General features: G+C 33.8%; 2 protein-coding genes across 3 annotated transcripts; both read right to left on the bottom strand.

Moving 5' to 3' along the window:
* Positions 1-314: 314 nt before the first annotated feature.
* LOC120336203 (uncharacterized) lies at positions 315-4,831 on the bottom strand. Its single transcript, XM_039403822.2, has 5 exons — positions 4,643-4,831; positions 3,475-3,548; positions 2,334-2,432; positions 1,748-1,945; positions 315-1,460 (listed from the first exon to the last, which is right to left on the bottom strand). Exons 1-5 carry the CDS (start codon positions 4,664-4,666, stop codon positions 1,364-1,366), a joined length of 492 nt encoding a protein of 163 aa, XP_039259756.2. The 5' UTR covers positions 4,667-4,831; the 3' UTR covers positions 315-1,363.
* A 1,521-nt stretch (positions 4,832-6,352) lies between these two features.
* LOC120336257 (uncharacterized) lies at positions 6,353-14,318 on the bottom strand. Of its 2 annotated transcripts, none has more exons than XM_039403890.2 (19): positions 14,041-14,318; positions 13,778-13,917; positions 13,111-13,238; positions 12,474-12,559; positions 11,893-12,054; positions 11,464-11,517; positions 11,169-11,312; positions 11,001-11,084; positions 10,421-10,644; positions 10,036-10,237; positions 9,664-9,798; positions 9,033-9,232; positions 8,894-8,947; positions 8,568-8,700; positions 8,262-8,318; positions 7,886-7,972; positions 7,631-7,705; positions 7,312-7,419; positions 6,353-7,118 (listed from the first exon to the last, which is right to left on the bottom strand). In XM_039403890.2, the coding sequence occupies exons 1-19, from the start codon at positions 14,249-14,251 to the stop codon at positions 7,072-7,074; spliced, it is 2,331 nt and encodes a 776-aa protein (XP_039259824.2). In that variant the 5' UTR covers positions 14,252-14,318; the 3' UTR covers positions 6,353-7,071. The 2 variants fall into 2 exon arrangements, with proteins under 2 accessions (XP_039259824.2, XP_077966333.1); XM_078110207.1 differs by having other exon boundaries at positions 9,075-9,232.
* Between the last annotated feature and the right edge of the window lie 4,507 nt (positions 14,319-18,825).

The raw sequence follows: 18,825 nt of genomic DNA, 5'->3' as shown, positions 1-18,825 counted from the left end.
ATTCCTGTCTAATTCGACTTAATAAGGTAATTGTACAAATTTTCCTCGAAATTTTGGAGAATTTCTTACATTGACCCCAACGGTATAAAGTGTCATACTGGCACGTGAAAGATTAGGGAAACTATATCAAGTTAATAGTTGGAAGATTGGCCTTAATGGTTCAAAATGCTGGTTCAACTTATCTGTCCGTCTTCGCAATAAAATGACCCGATGAAGATTTTCTGAATAAAATGCGAAGCGTTATGCTACCGTCAAGCCTTTTAGTCTGACCATACTGAGTAGCCTGTTATCATAACTCACAATAAATTTGAAATTTTTGATATTTAATTGCAGCGAGCTGAAGCACAGTTTATTGGTATATGAAGCCATGATTGCAAAAAGAAATAAAAATATATAAATAACACCGAACCAGTAAAAATAAATAAACGAAAATAAATGTGCAATATTTATGGTTAAACATAAGTAACCAACCAGTCGATGTCTTACTCCAATAAATTAACGTCTTAAATACAATATACTATTTGTCCACAGTAGAAGAAATATAAATACGTATGAAGACAAATGATCAGCTATGATAAATGAAAGTCAATCAAAGTATTTTTATCCACAAGAATACCAGCTTTATGTAATGTATATAAACGGTTGTCGGGGAAATTATACGGGAAATGAAAAAATAAAATCGAGGTAAACAAAATTATATGTATTATATCAACTTCTTTTTTCTTGAAATACAGCTTGTCCCTAATTTTCCAAAACACCGAAGCATAAAGGATGTAAATAAATTTGCAAAAATTACCTTACAGATGTTGCTACGGTTATAATGAACCAAAGTAAAAATTTCGAAATATTGAAGAAAAGTAGCATTACAGAAATCAAATGTTACAGACTGTACTATAGCAGTAAATGGTTAATTGTATCAAAATGGAATTTAGCAGCACCATATCTTTGTAATCATATATAAATCAAATAAGGGATTTCGAAAGTCGAAAAATAAATATAGAAACAATAAAGAAACACTGTTAAAAATTTTATAAATTCAACTACCGATTATTTATATTTCAGTATTTTTATATTCCAATTACAAATAAATAAATAGTAATAAATATTTTCATTACTAAGAATTTCTTTAAAATAGTAGCGAACGGCAAAATTCTTGTTGATATCAAATAGCAATCAGACTATAAGAAATCTCGAAGTTTAGTAAAAACTGTAAAAAAAATTTTTGAGTTTGAAATAATGTACAGGTACTGTATTTAATTGTTAATGTTTAATTGTAAGTCATGACAGTTGCAAAAAAAAACGAAGATACGAAGTAAATTAAGGTAGACACAGTCTTGGAAGCTTTTTGAATTTTCTTATTGAGCTAATCAATCATTTCCGTAGCTGTTCTTTTCCCTTTTTTATTTTTTCTATTGTTTCTTTCTCTTTTGTCTTTTTTGTTTTTTCCTTTCTTCTCACAGCTGTGACACATCAAAATTCAATAAAATATCGAATGTATCCCAAAAATTACTAATAGATTAGGCCCGGGCGCAATTTTCCCAGCAATGATATTAACCCCTTCCATCCTATGTAGTGTTTAGTATTAATCCCCTTGAAATTATAAGGGAGCCTGCCAATGCCATGGGACTGGTAAGATATTGGGGATTTTTTTTCGTCAGTTTTTTTTGCCTAGTTTTTCAGTCGTGCTACGATATTATATTTTACACATATCGAAATGAATTTATTCGTAAAAAAATAATCGTCTCACCTGCATGCTTTAATCATTCTATATTTTTCATTTTTTGTTCCAGTACCCGTCGGGGCAAATTCAACATCAGTCCAAATTGCGAGGGGTTGGTAATTGGGATCAGTGTTTTTATTTTCTTCTGCTGGATTCCAACATGTCTTACAACTTTCGACATAAGTGAATGTGGAAGGCGATAAATCGCCTATTTCACAGTCGAGTCTGGTATGAAACATTCAATTGTAAATGCATGATAAAATAATACGGAAAGCGATAACAATGAACAATTTAGTCGATGTATTCTCATGGTTGGTTAATCATAAATACGCTTTATTGACATTAAAACAGAACTGTGAGGTGTCAGACGTAAAGTTAAAATATATGTATAAGTAACCGGAATTTAATAGTTGTTAAGATTTATTCGGGTACAATTTGACCCATTGTGATCAATGAATCAGTGTTCGTAAATAAATATTACGTATCAATTTGTTATTCCACGTAACGAAAAATTTAAGTTGCGTCTAAGATTCCCCCAAGTTCTCGAGTTTGGGGTTTGACCTGGTTGAAGTAGTTTCTAGTTCTGCAGTAAATATTATTTAAGTTTACTCACGTATACTCGTCATATTTAGCAAATCCATCTTTCACTTCTCTTTTTATTCTTCTACAGTTATATTTTTCAACGAAACGTTTTGCCAGCCTTTTTTTGAAACTGTGGAAAATAGTTTGAAGTCAATTATTAGCAGTTGACAAATACGAGCTTAGAATTACATCATTTTTCTCATATTCATTCTCGTACTTCTGGTGTTTGTCAATTTATGTCCACCTCCTGCTTAATAATTAAATGGCTAATGTGGGTGAATTTTGGCGTGATATGGTATTAGCACCGTAGATATGTTAACAGTATGATAGTTTCCCGGTGGGTATTTCCCCTTGCCAATTAAAGGGGATTTTCGAATTCCTCTTTTCACTCACTTCTCAAAATGTAGGGAATTCACATCGTCGAAAATTCCAAACATCTATTTTCCACCAAAATACCAGTGTGATCTAATAAGCGACACTTTAATATACAACATTTTTTTATTAAATTTAACGTACATTTTTAAAAGCAACCGCACGAAAAATATTTATTGAGAAAAAATATTTATTATTGTTAGTGCCAATTCAAATATCATTTCATGAAAATGTATCAAAAGCACTCACAGCGTAAAACCGACATTTAAAGCAGTTATTCAACACTATCCCTACTTGAGATTCGTGACGAGAGTTTGGAAACTATTCGCAGAATTTATGTACACAAAAGACTATGAAACCAAATATCTATTGTTGTAAATTAATATTTAATCTGAAGAGTCAGTCAAACAAAGAGCGCAGTGGGAACGAGCATAAGTGTAAACACATTGTAAATATTTGATTTGCGAATTAGTCACGGTAATACTTCACTGTTTTCATGTTTTTCAAGTCAAAGGCTATAGAACAATTTTACACTACCCATTAGAGAATATAATATTTGGAGAGTATTCGGTAAAAATTTAGGTATACATTAATCAAAATTTTCAAAATTAAAAATACTCTAATATTGAATCTAACATAATAAATATAATTCCATCTTTCGACAAATTTTGAATTAAAACGACTTTTAAATAAACTTGGTAACCTAACTGACTGAACACCATTACCACATATAGATAACTTAGAGTTATGCTTTATCAATAGACTACTAATCCATAACAAATACAAAAAAATATTCATACAATTTTGGTCCTTTCTTTTTTTGTCCTCCCTTGCAAGTAACGCACGTCGTTAGGAGTAGAAGGAAGAAAAATACCTGAAATAAAAATTATCTGTCAGATTTCGGTAAACTTAGTATACGCTGTATGGCTGCGCGCTCGTAAATGACTCGTGTATGGGAATGGTGAGGGAATAAACATATTTTATTGGGCCTTCTAGATTCAAGACCAGTGATTCCCAAACAGTGGGGCGCGTCCCATAAATGGGGCAAAGATAATTTCTTGAGTGGCGCTGAACTAATTAAAAATAAAAACATTTGTTAGATTTTATGCTTTTCGACTATTTCCATTTTTTTTATTGTTTAGAGATTACGATTTCATCCACGTATTTTCAGCGTGTTTTTTGAATGAAACATATTTCGCCTTACTATCTGTTACCTGTAGCTTATCGTTAGCTAGTTATTTTTGAGGTGGGGCGCGAGACTTGAAAAGGCACGGCTAAAAAAGTTTGAGAACCCCTGTTCTAGACCAAACAAAAAACAGTCGAATTCAACATAACAGGATTTTTTGTTTCTCAAGACAGTAAAGTAAAGATGGTGAAATGTTTAAATTTTTACCAATTTTCTGTAATATTGGTTAATAAACTGATAGCAATTTTTTAACAGATCAATTGTTGCCTGGAATAATTATTAATCTCTCTATATATATATATCTACATATTCATCATTTCTAAATTCAAAATATTGGATTAATATATATTTTATTACGAGTCAAATATTATATTAGCTATAAGAAAATAACAGCGGTAATTTAGGTTTCAAACTTGAGGTTCGAAACTGTCAAAATATTCACTTCATAACTTGTCACTATTTAAATTTCTGGTTCAAAAAGTGATACAATTTAGCACCATCAGAAAGATTTGCTGATGCTGCTCAGATGGTTCCAACAAGACAGTATGGTTCAATTTTCTGATGAACCTTGTTTTGAAGATTATTAAACTTTCAAACAACATACTGCCCGCCAACAACATCAGAACCTACCTAAAAATTAATGGTGTATCCCAAATCTAATATTGTAGATTATTTACAGATCTCTGATAATTTTGTTTAAGAAGACAGAGAACAAAATAATCACAGTTGCCAGATTTGAGTAAGGAGAACACTTATCACCAAATAGAAACATTTCAACCCACCTCTGTAGTATATTGGAGATTCATCTTTTTGAGATAACTTTTTGGTCGTAACTTCGTCTTCTTCGGGTCGTATAACTTCAACGTATGAGCCCATGTTTCGGTTTTATACCATTCAGTGGGGAAGTTTATCAGGGGAAGTACCTATGTATTTTATCATTGTAAAAGTATGAGGCATAGTTTCTGACAAACTCGCGCTGTTGATTTAGGACGAGTACACGAGCTTTTTCCAAACATAGACATAAAACGACAATTTACCTTCAAAACCCCCTGAGGCAACGTGAGCGAAACTGTACTTTAATAAAAACGAATCAAAATCAATATAATCACACTATGATTGAAACTTGCCTGAATATTTGGTTCCATCGTAGACAAATAATTAAAGCAAATAATTTAGGAAGTACTAAGAGCAAATAGATTTGGTTTTATTACTACGATCACAGTTTATCATAGTTAGTGGGAAAATAAATGCTGACAACGTTATGCCATGCTAACAAAATTAGTTTTTTTAAATCCGCAGAAAAACGAGCAATTATAATTTAAAATAATTCAAACGTGGATCACTTACAAACCTATTTACTTTGATAATGTTAAAAATTTTCAATCTTTTATCCTGAACTCAATCTCGTGTTGTACCCAAGGACTAAAAGCCAGTACCGACTTACTATTCATTGTAATACGAGAACGAATAATAAACTCCCGATATTTGTCCCTTGGAAAAGCAGATATTTTTCAAATGGATGAGATGTTTTACAACATATCTTACCCTATTATTTTTATCCATACATTGTTTAACAATAAAGCAAGTTTGCTCGATAGAATATCATACCTTAATCCACGTCTCTCACCTGGTTGCCCTAAATAAATCGTTTCAAAGTTTAGGCCGTTTGAATGAGGCAAAATTTGAATAGATTTAGACGGTTCCCGTACATTTGAACCCACGTACATTTGAACCCACGACAATTGCACCTGCATACTATTGCACCTATGGACATTTTTTTGTTTTGCGGATATTTGAACCCATACTAACCCTAACCCATGAGTTTTAGCACCCGGATATAGATTGAACCCGCGGATATACACATGGGTTCAAATATACGATCACCGATATAGGCAGACGTCTTTTTTATGCTCGGCGTGATTGTGACCACGGCAATGGTTGTAATTATGACTTATGGTTGATGAATTAGTAATTGAAAGCTGCGTTATCCCACATTTTCTACTGATTGATTATCATATATTTTTGAAAATTTGTTTTATTTTAGAGACTATTTTTTGGCCCCTGGTAAAGCGTTATTCAAATGTAGCTCACTGAAGTCAATGCTCCTAGATATCGTTGAATTTGAAAGGATGTCGTTCCCAGTGTAGTTGTCTTTGCTACGCGTAGGTTATATTTTGACATTGAAACTAAAAGAGCTTCATACTAAATGAGAGCTTCATTCAGCGCGAGGATTATTTTACCTTATAAATTCCTTACTATTATAATAATTTTATGTCCCTTTTTGTGATACAATTTAGTTCACTATGTCGCCAAAGTCTGCTATCCGGTTTGAGGGCAGACATTTTTGCTACAGTTCCCCGTTTTGGGTAATTACCTACACACTACTACAATACCAGAAACTTAGATCATCTGATATGTAATGAGTAAAATGGCAGTGACACGTATTCATAGTATTTATTAATCACATAGGCAACTAGGGAGTTTTTCAACAGTTGTAATACCCATGACTAAAAGAACACACAATCCAGGTAAAAGTGAAATAAATGACGTTCGAATACCTTGATTTTAGTTAGTATATATTTACTTAAACAGGTAATTCAACAGTACTTTCGAGCAAGCAGATGTGAATGAAACAATTCAAATGGTAATAATATACGATAGCTAGCGTTCTGGCTATGGACTTCAGTTTAAAATCTACTAACATTATTAAAATTGCTACACTTCAAAGGTCATTTTGTTTTGTAAGTTTTAAGTTTGCTTCCCTATATATTAATAGTTTACAGTTTACACAATTCAGACGATAACAGACAATTAAATATTGCACAGGGGTTCCTCGAGCCTCTGAAAAATTCCGTTGGAATTCTAATCCACCAAGAATGAAAACTACTGCTACACAATATGTTAACATTTGAACAGAAGCTTTGATGAACAACACAAGAAAAAATGTATCGGAAAAACCCCAGCAAAACATGTAATCTACGGAGCGAGATACTGCTTTTTGCTTCTATAAATTCTGGTCTTCGATGTCGTTGTGGCATTCTTGCCACTCAGCGTTACAAAAATCGTGGAACGAGGCATATTTTCACGGACTGGTGACTGTAAGCGTGACTCGTTCACATGATATGTTTTGATATGTGCACCATAATGGTGGAAATACAGTGAAGCTATTCTAATTGTATAGGATGGAAAATGTTTCTGAAAAGTCAATTCATCATATTCTTGTGTCTTGATCTCCGTTGAATTCTAGGTAGTCTGATTCTGTAATAAAATACATGATTTTGGGAAGGGTTCAGATGTGTAGCCTTTATTTATGTTGCCTTTACAAATGTCTATTACAAATAACACTCAAGAATCCCCATTGACTCTGGAATTTGAGGTTAGATCCCTATGGTGTTGGGTTACTTTTCGTACTGTATCATTTAATGAAAGTGAAAATACTGTAGTGTTTTACCATTATATTCATCATAATCCTTATTGCCTTTCATTTTTATTGATACTTTTGATTCGTCCTCCCCAGGCAAAGATCGTCCCAAGTTATCCGCCAATTCGTAGTCGTCCACTACAATAAAAATAGGAAATGTGTGACAGTGTAACTAGTGTAAGGATTAAGGATACACGGTACTCCTAAAGTATGCGCACCGGGATGTCGCACAACCTGAACCATAACCTGGTACACAACCTGAGTTCAGGTTGTGCGCCATCTTGGTGCCCATACTTCAGAGGGTCCGGATACACACTATTTAATAGGATTTCATAAATGTATTGCTCACATGACATGTAGTTTGAATGAACAGATGATGAGTCATCAGTATCAGCCTCGCTTTTCAACTCCTTGTTTATTTGTTCTGATTCAATAATAAATAACTGTTGTATTATTTCACAATTTGGCAAAGTTGTTTTGAAAACGCTTGAAATAAAAACCGCACGCCAGACATTCAAAATTTTCGTATTATTATTAGACAATAGAAAAATCAAACTTAACAACAATGGCATTCAAGAATCACATATTCCCGATATCAATTCACCTTTTTCTTCGGTAATATCTGTGCTGTTCATTAAATTCACATCTTTGTTTTTGTCATACATTGAGTATGCTTCAGAATAGAGGTTTTCTGTAATGAGGATAATACTTGATATCTAACTTTATTCAAGCGAATGTAATAGAAATGAATACAATATTCTAGTTTTTATTCATTTTTCATCGATTTGACAATGAAAATGTTTGGTATTTTTGAAAGTCATCGTGATAATTGCATGTTATGTATGGCCATACGTGCGTTAGTAGTTAGTACATTTGTTAATACGTGTCATTGAACACATTAGAGTGCTTATCCAATGTTTGATGAATTTGTATTCATCTAACAATTATCACTCTAAAATAATTTGATACATTAGTCTTACTATTCGATTTGTCAGGTTCTGTCTCTGATGACTTGTCTTCTGGGACAGTTGCAATATCTGGATGATAACGCATAATCAAACAAGGCTGATGAATGATACATTTCAAAGACAAAATACGTCAAATTTATCAGTTGCTTCAATACGACACACCTTTTACGTCGGAATCTTATCTTTTATATTGCAGTTTTAGTTTTTTTACCAAAAATATTAAGAGAAGCACATCAATCATTGTTATGCTATTCCATAACTGTGTGAATGGTCACACTGATTTCTTTCAACGACACCTATAGTTTGTGCTATAATTACCTGATGAAATTGGTACCAAGTATCCTTCTTCATTTTCTTTCAACTCATTTGTGCTTTTGTTTCCTTCATCTGAACTCGGGACATCATAAGTCATGGAGTGCGATGGCAGTGTAGCTCGATTGTTAGCTGGTAACTGTATTAACAAATGTTAAATAATATTAATTCTAAAAAATACCTTTGGAAAAAATACGCCAATTCACCGAAGATACATATTTGAGACAGTGCTGCGTATGCCACTGTCGCGTGCACCCGGGAAGAACGTCATTAATTCGCAGGAGATATTCATTCAGAATTGTGTGAATATTCTAACTAGATATCAATCTTACCGCAGGTGGCTTTATATCCTCGTTCGAAATATACATGTACAAGGGTTCGACATTCTGGAAAATTATTGAAGCGCAATTTATACATAGATGCAGAAAAAAAAGTATACTTCACGCAGCAAAATTATTAATTACCACTCACATTCAATTCATCGTCCGGCTCAACGTAGCTTTCATTACTTACTGTTGATACGTGCCTTTGTTTTATTGTGTTTGTTGAATTAGGCTTAGAACTATCTCTCGTTGTTTTTTGGCGGCATGCATACACAATCACGAAAACAATAATTAATAAAAATAGAAGACATCCAACGACAATTCCCGCAATTCCACCAGCTGATAAGCCTAAAATTATAATGTTTTTAACACAGATAAAAAAAATGTTAGGGGTATATTACACTTTGTTACTTATCGATCTTGATCGGTAAGTATGTTGATAGGTATTTGTTTGTCTCCCTGTCTGTTAGATACACGCGATATCTCATGAAAACGAGGTTGAATCTGCTCCAAATTTTGCCTGTGCATTCATCACATCTCGGACCAGAAGCCTATTGGATAAATTATGTCCTAAAATTAGCGAGGTATTAATTAATTAGTGATGGGACACGCGGTGTCGCTGTTGAATCACAGCGAAGGATACACGCGCTAGATCGATAAGTCAGCGGTCTCTGATCGTTATCTCGTCTATATATTGTCGATTTTTTTTTTCTGATTCAATATGATAAAAGTTGATCAGAGGTGCTGGGATTGTATTGGATATGATGAAACTTGCTTACCGGTATTGTGACTTTTTTGACATTGTATTTCTTTCTGATTTTGATCTAAACAAACGCAAACAAAATCGGCCGATCCAACTTCAACGCAGATTTCATCTGATTTGCAACTGTTAGATTCACACAATCCATTAATAACTGAAACAATAGTTACTATTATTTATATGCATACTCACTGAGAAATACCGTTTCTATAAATAAGGCTTGCACTTGGTTTGAAATTACGGATTCAACGGCATGTATCATTCGTTTTGCTGTGTTGTAACATTCTAAAGACGAATTGCACCAAATCAAGCGACAGACTGTTGCCTGCTGGCGACATCAAATCGATAACAGAATGACACGAAGTACCTGGGCGTAAAATTAATTGAATACCTTTACGATTCACTTCTATCGGAGTGAAAACAGACCAATGTTGACTCTGATGTCTGATACGATCCCCATTCTCGTTAAGACGTTCATTTAATGCATTTTTAACAACTGACAGAAGTGGAACCGAACCGTCGTCCTCCTGTAGAAATCGACTTTCCGATACAACGACGAGACTTCCTTCATAAACTTCCACTCCGACTGTAACCTGTTTTGACAGTTGCACTATAAGTTTTATAACAGACAGCTTCAACATGGGTATTACCGGAATGACTATACGTATGGATGGAAAATACTAGTTAGCTCAAAATGCTTCAATGAGTGGCTATGAAATTCAAAAACAATTTTTATTTTAGATCAATTTACACTGTTTATTTTATCACGAACATACCCCTCTATATCCATTTACATTCGCCAATCCGGGTGTTAGTAGATCAGTTTGTAAAGCGTTGAATATATTTTGTCGTAAAACTGTGTCTTCCAACGCACCTTCCACCTCCACAGTTATCGTTATTCGAAATATTGTAGTCCCAGTTGGTTGTGGCGTGTACGTTGTCGTTTGCGGGACTGGAGACGCTGGTGATTTATTGGAACTTGGTGTTACTGCGGCGGAACCTGGAATATTTTTATCGGTCGTTATGGCAACATCATGCCATTCAGTGCTAGGCATGTTAGGAAAAGCAGTGGTTTCAAATAAATCCGAAGTTTGTTTAGCTCCTCTTGTAGTTACTTCGACAAGTGGCACAGCTGTACCTATAGATGTTGTCAGAGTTGGTAGAATTTTACTAGTAAAGAAAGTCTTAGATGTTGATGCTCTTGTAGATGAAAAGGATGGAGGTGTAGATTAACTTGTCGATGAAGACGATGTGAAAGGAAGTGTAGTTGTAAATAAAGTTGTAGTGGGTAAAGTTGTATTTGTATGTTTTGTCGAATTGAGTGGATATGTGGATAAAGTCAAATTTTGGGCATACTTGTATGTGCAGCTAGGCCCATCGTTGTCGCATCCATAGTAACGTCTGATTCACCACCGAGTGTGGTTTGGATATTGTCGAATGCTGAAAAAAAAATATCCACCGATAATGGTATATTTTAATCACCGATATATAAGGATCCAAAGCAAGGTTTATTTCTGACTATACCTGGATGTATAATACATGATGATAGTTGTGGATTTTCTCTTATACAATCTTGAAATTCTGCTTCATCCACATTCATACTTGCGTATGTTTTGCTAATACAATAAGTCGCACATCTGAGAGATATACCAATGCGAAAACAGCAGTCTGAAATTTATGTAATCTCTCAAGAAATGTGCAGTGTTAGAGAATTAAAAAAATATATTTTACCAAAATTATTTGAGTAACAAATTATATTTAAACGATACATAAAGGAAGTATTAAAAAAGAAATTCAACAAAATAAAGATCCGAAATACTTTCTATTTCTTTTTGATCATATTCTGTGTCATTTTCATCGTCAAATTTAGACCCTGAATGAATGGAAAAAAAGATTGGCCGTTTAGGATCAACTCCAACGAAATATTATATTAATAATAATATGAAACTCCAGTGAAAGGATATATCGGCATAAAGGGTTATGTGGGCTTTAAACAGCCCTCTTTTCTATCTCAAATTTATATTTGAAGGTCTGAATTACGGCAGTTCCAAAAGATGATAGAGCTCAACTAATCAAATGAAATTTATCATATATGATGGCGTCTGTAAAAACTAAAGTCAGAGCCAGTCTTGAAAAGTTATCCCTGACTTACAAATTTTATGAAAAAGCAATTTATCCTACATATATCAGACATAATGCTAGTTTTGTTAACGTATAATTGAGTCACGAAAGTAGCAGAATATCTTACAATAAGAACAGCGAATAGCAAGCAGTGCTTTTTTAAAGTTACACGATGTTTCATTTGATCCTTGTAGAATTTTTTTTGCTTCGTCAAAAGAATCTGGTGGTTCGGATGCATGCCTGCATAGTGGTTCACAATTATCATAAACGTGATCAGCTTCACAACAATCTAAACAAATGTGATAAGTTCATCGCAAAATTCCATATTTTTATAAAAGTTTACTGCAAAAAAAAAAAAAGAATGTTTAACATTTTAAATTGCTCATTTAGAAAATATAAAATCTCTACATCACAAAACTGAATATAGGACGCTTTGACTTGATCGGTCAGTTTGTTAAAACTGAATCTATTTTTAGCATACACAATAAAACTTTCAGTTGGGTATCTTCGACATTGATGCCTAGTATTCTATCTATTATTATACTTACCTATTTAGTGAAAAATTTGCAAGCAATAACAGTTTGTTATATTCAGCAAATCATCATCGATGATTATCCAAATAATAATAAGATATCAACTAGCTCGGAGATAAATTTCCTAAATCGTATATTAACATTAAAGCAAATTACAACAATAATCATAGTTCACCTTCTGCTGATTTATTTGGTAACGACGTCACAAAACGACTTTCAATTCCAACCCAAAACACAGTTCTCGTTTGCACAAATGTACATCTGTAACAAATTACACACAATATCTTGATTTGCAACAAACTAATTTATACAAGCAGAGAACATTTTAAAAAACCTAAAGCGGTAAACAATTCAATTTTTTTTCTGGAAATTTTTATGTTTCTAGTAACTTCAGTTATATATCATTTTTCAAAACGCGTTTTATGTTTGCATCCAATGTTCATACATGACAGTCTTTTGGTCACTCGCATTGTAATATTAGATTTACACAAAATACATTTTGGTTAGACTTATTCACGGTCCACTGAAAAGACTCAAGATTGTAATACAGTATGCCTGCCTGGCTGTTTATTGAGTTAAAGCATAATTATAATTTTATTATTGAGTTATGATTTTTTTCTTAAAGTGGAATTTAATCATAGATTCGAGTAATGCAAATTGTACTCAAACCTGCTATATACAAGCTTTACTACGCATCACGTTCTAAGTCTAACAATTCGATTACATATAAAACAACTATGTCATCTAAGACTTCTAAGTAATCGTTATATGTAGCAATCGGAATGTTTCTTGAAATGAAAGTAACTATGAACCTGATTTTGAATTTTTCTAGATCATCATCAGTTGTCATCCAATCTAAAGCAAGATGCAGCGACGGATTTCGAGTCCAGGCCCAACTGTGACTTACTGTTGTGTGAGATCCGGGCATAGACGGTAGAGACTAAAATATATAGATATTTTATTACTTCTTATTCTTTTTGTTTGCGAAAGAAAAAATTCTTTTTTTAGAGTTAAGAATGACTCAAAATGCTTGTTCGTATAAAATTTACTAAGTGAGATTGGTTAATCTATTATATAGTTGATAACGCGCAATCATCAAATTATAAATTGTTTCTTTTGGACAAACAAACATTTGATGAATGTTGTGATTAGAGCAGGACATTTTCGAATACCAGATGATATCAAAATCAAACCGAATTTTTTTTACTGGAATACTTGGAAGATATGCAATTTTATGTTATTTTTTTTATTGTAAAACGGGCTTCGGCCACATAAATTACTCAAAACATTCTAAATTTTTTTTGAACCTCCACTCTGAACAAGAATCTGATTTAAAGCGCGGAAGCTTAACAAACATCGATGACAGTAAACTAGGGTTGAACAACTGACTAACAAAAAATCCAAAATATCCAAACAACGACCTAGGTGTCAACCACTAGACATTATGACCATAAATACTGGATTATTACTTTTACTCACCGCATTGAAACAGTCATGACCACGCACATTGTCGAGAGCTTCGATATTTATAAAGTGACCGACTGGAACACTGTCGTTGCCAGGGTTTCTCGATTGACAGTAGAATCCTAGAATGTTTTCTGGTAACCCCGAAAGATGCACTGAATTTGAAATAATAATAAAAAATGTTCAAATAGAAATATTCATCTTATTGGTATTATTTATGGTAACGGTATTGGATGTTTAATTATTTAATATTTGAGTATTTGATATAATAAACTTGCCTTTTATCGGGTGGTGTGGAATGAATAAATTAGAATCGAAATAGATTCCGTAAATGGATGTAGACGTCGGTTGCGACTGGGTCGAATGTCCTGGAATCATGCTTTTACAAACTACCCAGGGGATGTCGCCATTACTATATGATTCAACTTCGTTTATGAAACATAAACTTGCAATACAAATAATTGAAAATATTGCAGACATTTTAACCATTCCCTACGTGGTAGTTTCTGAAATAATAGTGTTGCTATTTTATTTAGTTATTTTTGAAATACATGTATATGCTAAGAATAGAGATTTGAAAGTATGTCCCATATTAAGAGTTAATTAAGCAGCTCTTTTTCCTTTAAAGTTCGAAATTGAAATTCGACCCGCTCGATACAATTTGATTGAAAGATGTTATTATACGTTATTGTATTATGTTGTTTCTACTCCTCTCTTCTCATTGCACACAATAAACTATCATATTGATTGCATTTTAAAACCAACTAACGTCAAAACTGTCAATATATATTATTGGAAATTTGAATAAAATTCATTTATAGGGTCGAAATATTAGTGACAATTATTTCATATAATCTAATTTGGTCCTGTGTCAATTACATGGTTTAATTCGATCTTCAACTACAAGAAAAGTAGTCTCGTACATATTACATATTAAATTTTGTGTTATAAGTATTTGTTCGGTGCAAAGTCACAGAAAATTCATTCAGAAGTAAAGTAAAGTCACCGTAAAGTTAATTCACGAGTGACCACTGAAGAACCAAGAGCCAAAATAGAGATTTGCAAATATTTGCCGATGTCACTATCATCGAGTTACATTATACAGGTAGAACGGACACTGGTAGAATTCGGAGAACGTTATATTTTTACAGATAAGACGTCTGGCCAACGGCAAATAAATGGCAGGTCACTTCAAACCCAATAGGGTGTCTGAAGACTTTTATTTCTGAGACAAGCGGAAAGCTGACACTACAGCATGTTAGGCTTTATTTTACAAACAATACTGCTAGTTTTTTCAAATAGCCCTTACAAGATATGCTAAACCATCAATTTTTTTTTATTGACAAAAATATACTTGTTATTTTAAACTATTCTTTCCTTACAGGGTATTTAAAAATTGTCTGTCCGAGTTCATAACCCATATGTTATCAATTCTAGACTTAAATTCAAACACAATTCAATTCGAAGCTGAATTTATTAAATATTTTACTGAAACGCCTACTGTGTACTTTCTGTTAGTATTTCTAACCTGAAATTGCTATATATTCAAGTTTAAAGCCAATATTATCTGTAGTTATAAATAGTTCGGCAGCAAAAAATGGGTATCACAGTCGATTCTGAGAATTATCGTCACGGTAAAGTGGCGTTCCATATTCCTACGACACTTGAAGAAGTCGTTTTCGCCTGACTGCCCCATTGTTGTGTGCGTTTCCAATGCAGGGTCGTTCTTACAAAACATACATTTCTCGAGTTATGGTTGGTGTTTTTAACGCGTTATGCCAAAGCCCGCTATGCTGTTTTGGCGCAAGCGAAGCTAACGGTGATAAATGTTTATCAATTGGCGCTCGGAATCGGATATAATATTGAAAATTCTATTATATTATCAGCTCAAATTAAAGCTTATTTTTTAGGATGGATGAAAAAATAATATAACGTCGGATGTGTATGTCCTATTATTCGAGATTAATCTGCGTAACGGTCGCGTCATTACGTTTTTGAAGAGCAATATGCCTGGATAATTGTAGATGGTCACGAGCTGTTTACGAAGGCACGGATCAACCTGTGTTATATCACATGATATTTTTCGACGCTTGTGAAATAAAGAACGATTGCTTGACATAAATTTGAAAAAGTATCGTAGATTCCCTACGTATCTTGTCGAATAATACTAACTAATATGTCTGTATCATTGATAAATCGAAATGAAGCAGCAGCCAGAGGTCGCTGCAAGTTCTTTAACATAAACTGAATCTACTTATACATGAGGGATTGCGCATTTCTTCGAGAAAGCCTTTTGGACATTTAGAAAGCACGAGTGGTGAGCAAAGAATTACATATATATCTAATTAAACAAGCTTTTCCACCACGTCCTTTAGTATAAAAGCATGTAACATACCGGTCATTCAAATTCACACACATACCCAACTTAGGCTTGTAACTGTACGACAAGCCGTGATCCATCATCTTTTTTTAATTTAATAATATTACCATATTCGTATAAAAATCATAACTGATGATAAGCTAGAACAGGGGTCACCAAACTTTTTTGACCGCGGGCCAGGTATGACTCAAACTCTGTTGAAACCAGACCAATATTTTTGTCAATGCAATGCAATAAACTCCCAAAAGTTGGAAAATCCGTTCAATTTATTCAGCAATATCAATTCTACATTTCTGAAGTCTTGAATATTAAATTCTATATCGCAGAATATAGATCAAGATCATAGCAAAACAAATATACAATATTTCTAGACAACTATCCTGAGGTTAGCTGTTAGCAAAACAATTGCTGTCATGATTGCATGTAAGCAGTACAAAAGTAAATGTGACTTGTACTATTAGCGCAAAATGCACGTTCGACGTTCATTTTAGCACGAGAAACGTACACAGCAAAAGTTTCGCACAAAGCACTTGCTACGAGTGCATCCTTCGCAGAAAACGGTAAAGAATTTTATGGCCTATTTTATCACAGTTATTTCTAGACAATTTTTGATTACTGCAATTAAACTACAACTCCTGAGATAGCAAAATGATGATTGACTTATTTTATTCATTTTTAAATTTCGAAATCACTACCAAAAACTAACGAATAGCATTCAAAATCGCGAGATCGAGATATTGTTTAACATCACGACTGAAAATCTGTCCTAGTGACAAAAGTGTCTGAACGGATGCGAAAATGTCTATTGTTACGTCACGTTTTGCATCTTGCTGATTGGCCAATGTTACCAAATAAACAAGGAAGTCGATGCTCGGGGAAACATTCATTGGAAAAGAATTCGCCACTATTTCGTGTTATTGCGGGCCAGACGAAAGGCCACCACGGGCCGGATCTGGCCCGCGGGCCGTAGTTTGGTGATCCCTGAGCTAGAAGATAAATAAGCAAAGTATGAATAAAAACAATACTGAATCAATATTTATTATAACAAGAAATTGTTAGTGGTGACGTATGCAATAATTTTGCGAAGCATGAAAAATAATGGTTCGTGCTTGAGGGCATCCATTTCTGGAATTATTATTACTTTGATATTTGGATCAAAGTCAGTGAAACAATGTCATAAATTCGATTTCAAGCATGGATAAAATTAAGGGTTGTAAGTCATTGGCGAGCTGCACATACTTTTAGAAGGTTGAAAACCGAACGAATGATACTTTTTATAATAAAAATAATTAATTATTAGTTTTTCAGGTACGACCTCTGCCTCTTTCGACTCGATGTGCTCATTACTCGGCGTTCTCCATTGCAGCCTGTATTGAGTCATTCCAAATGAAACTGAGAGACCAGAGTGACTTATTAGCAAACAAATGCAAAATATCTTTATGACATCACTCATATTCATAAGTGTAATTCTTCTTTAATAATGGCTATGAGGAAGTAGGAAGTTGCTTAGCTAATATGATACCATGTGCACTTCCTACGTGTTAGCACAATATATGAAATCATTATTAGTTCTTCAGGAAGGACTGTGACTCTTTCGACTTGATGTTTTCATTTCTTAGTGTTCTCCATTACAGCCTGTATTGAGTTATTTCAAATCAAACTGCAGAGACCAGAGTGACTTATTAGCAAACAAGTACAATGATACATTCATGACTTTACTCATATTCATACTTTTAATTCTTTTATGATAATGACTTTGAGGAAGTAAGCTAAAGATAATTATATATCTATGGCACAAATTTAGATGCCAGACACAAGCTAGCGTTAACCTAGAGTTTGAGCATGTCGTAAACAATTTTCGTTAATATTTAATAAGTCATTAATTAACCGTGCCTGTCACTGAAAAATTAGAAGTTTTCGTCGACACGGCATAATAGCTAATGAGTGTCCAAAAAAGTTATATCGTAGAATTATATGCCGGTTAGCGCGTTCCAGTAGAGATATGGACCGAGTCTGAAAACGAACTGGTCACAACACTGCAGTCAACAATAAACCTTTTTGGGGCTGAGTTGTTTATATAAACCAGTTACATCGCATACTTGTAAATTTAATGCTATTACAAATGTATTTTGGGCTACCGGCCAGATAAATCTCGTTAAAGATCGTCTTTGACTCCGGTGTGAACGTCACAAACAATTTCGTCTTATGTCTGTAAAATGTGTTCAAGGTGGGACGGACTGGAATTTGCCCAATTATATTGTTTCATTGGTTTATATTATCTTAGAGTCGCACACAGGAGTGTGCGAGGTGTTTGAGCCATGTTTTCGACTGATATTTTGCCAAATGGAGCAGATTTGACTATTTTTGGCTGGCTTCGTGACTGCAGTTTAGCATGTCACTCCCTCTTCTTTACCTGACTGCCGTTAAGGTTGAACGGGAAACGGGTTTTCGTTGTTCGTTATTTTATCTGTTCAATCCATGCCTTTCTTATCGGTCATGAAGTTCATTACGTGCGTCATCCTACTATCGAACCCATTGTTTGGCTTTGCAGCACATGGAATCTTCTGAGGGATTTCAGCCTTTGCAGGCATACTGCACCGCACCATTCGTGAAACCGCACCGCTGAATAGGTAATAACGCCAAATCCAAGCTAATCATTTACGATATTTATCAACGCCTCGCA

Source organism: Styela clava, chromosome 2 (genome assembly GCF_964204865.1).
Source record: "Styela clava chromosome 2, kaStyClav1.hap1.2, whole genome shotgun sequence".
NCBI classification, from domain to species: Eukaryota; Metazoa; Chordata; class Ascidiacea; order Stolidobranchia; family Styelidae; genus Styela; species Styela clava.
The sequence above is the reverse complement of the archived record's forward strand: the minus strand, read 5'-3'. Positions and strand labels throughout refer to the sequence as shown.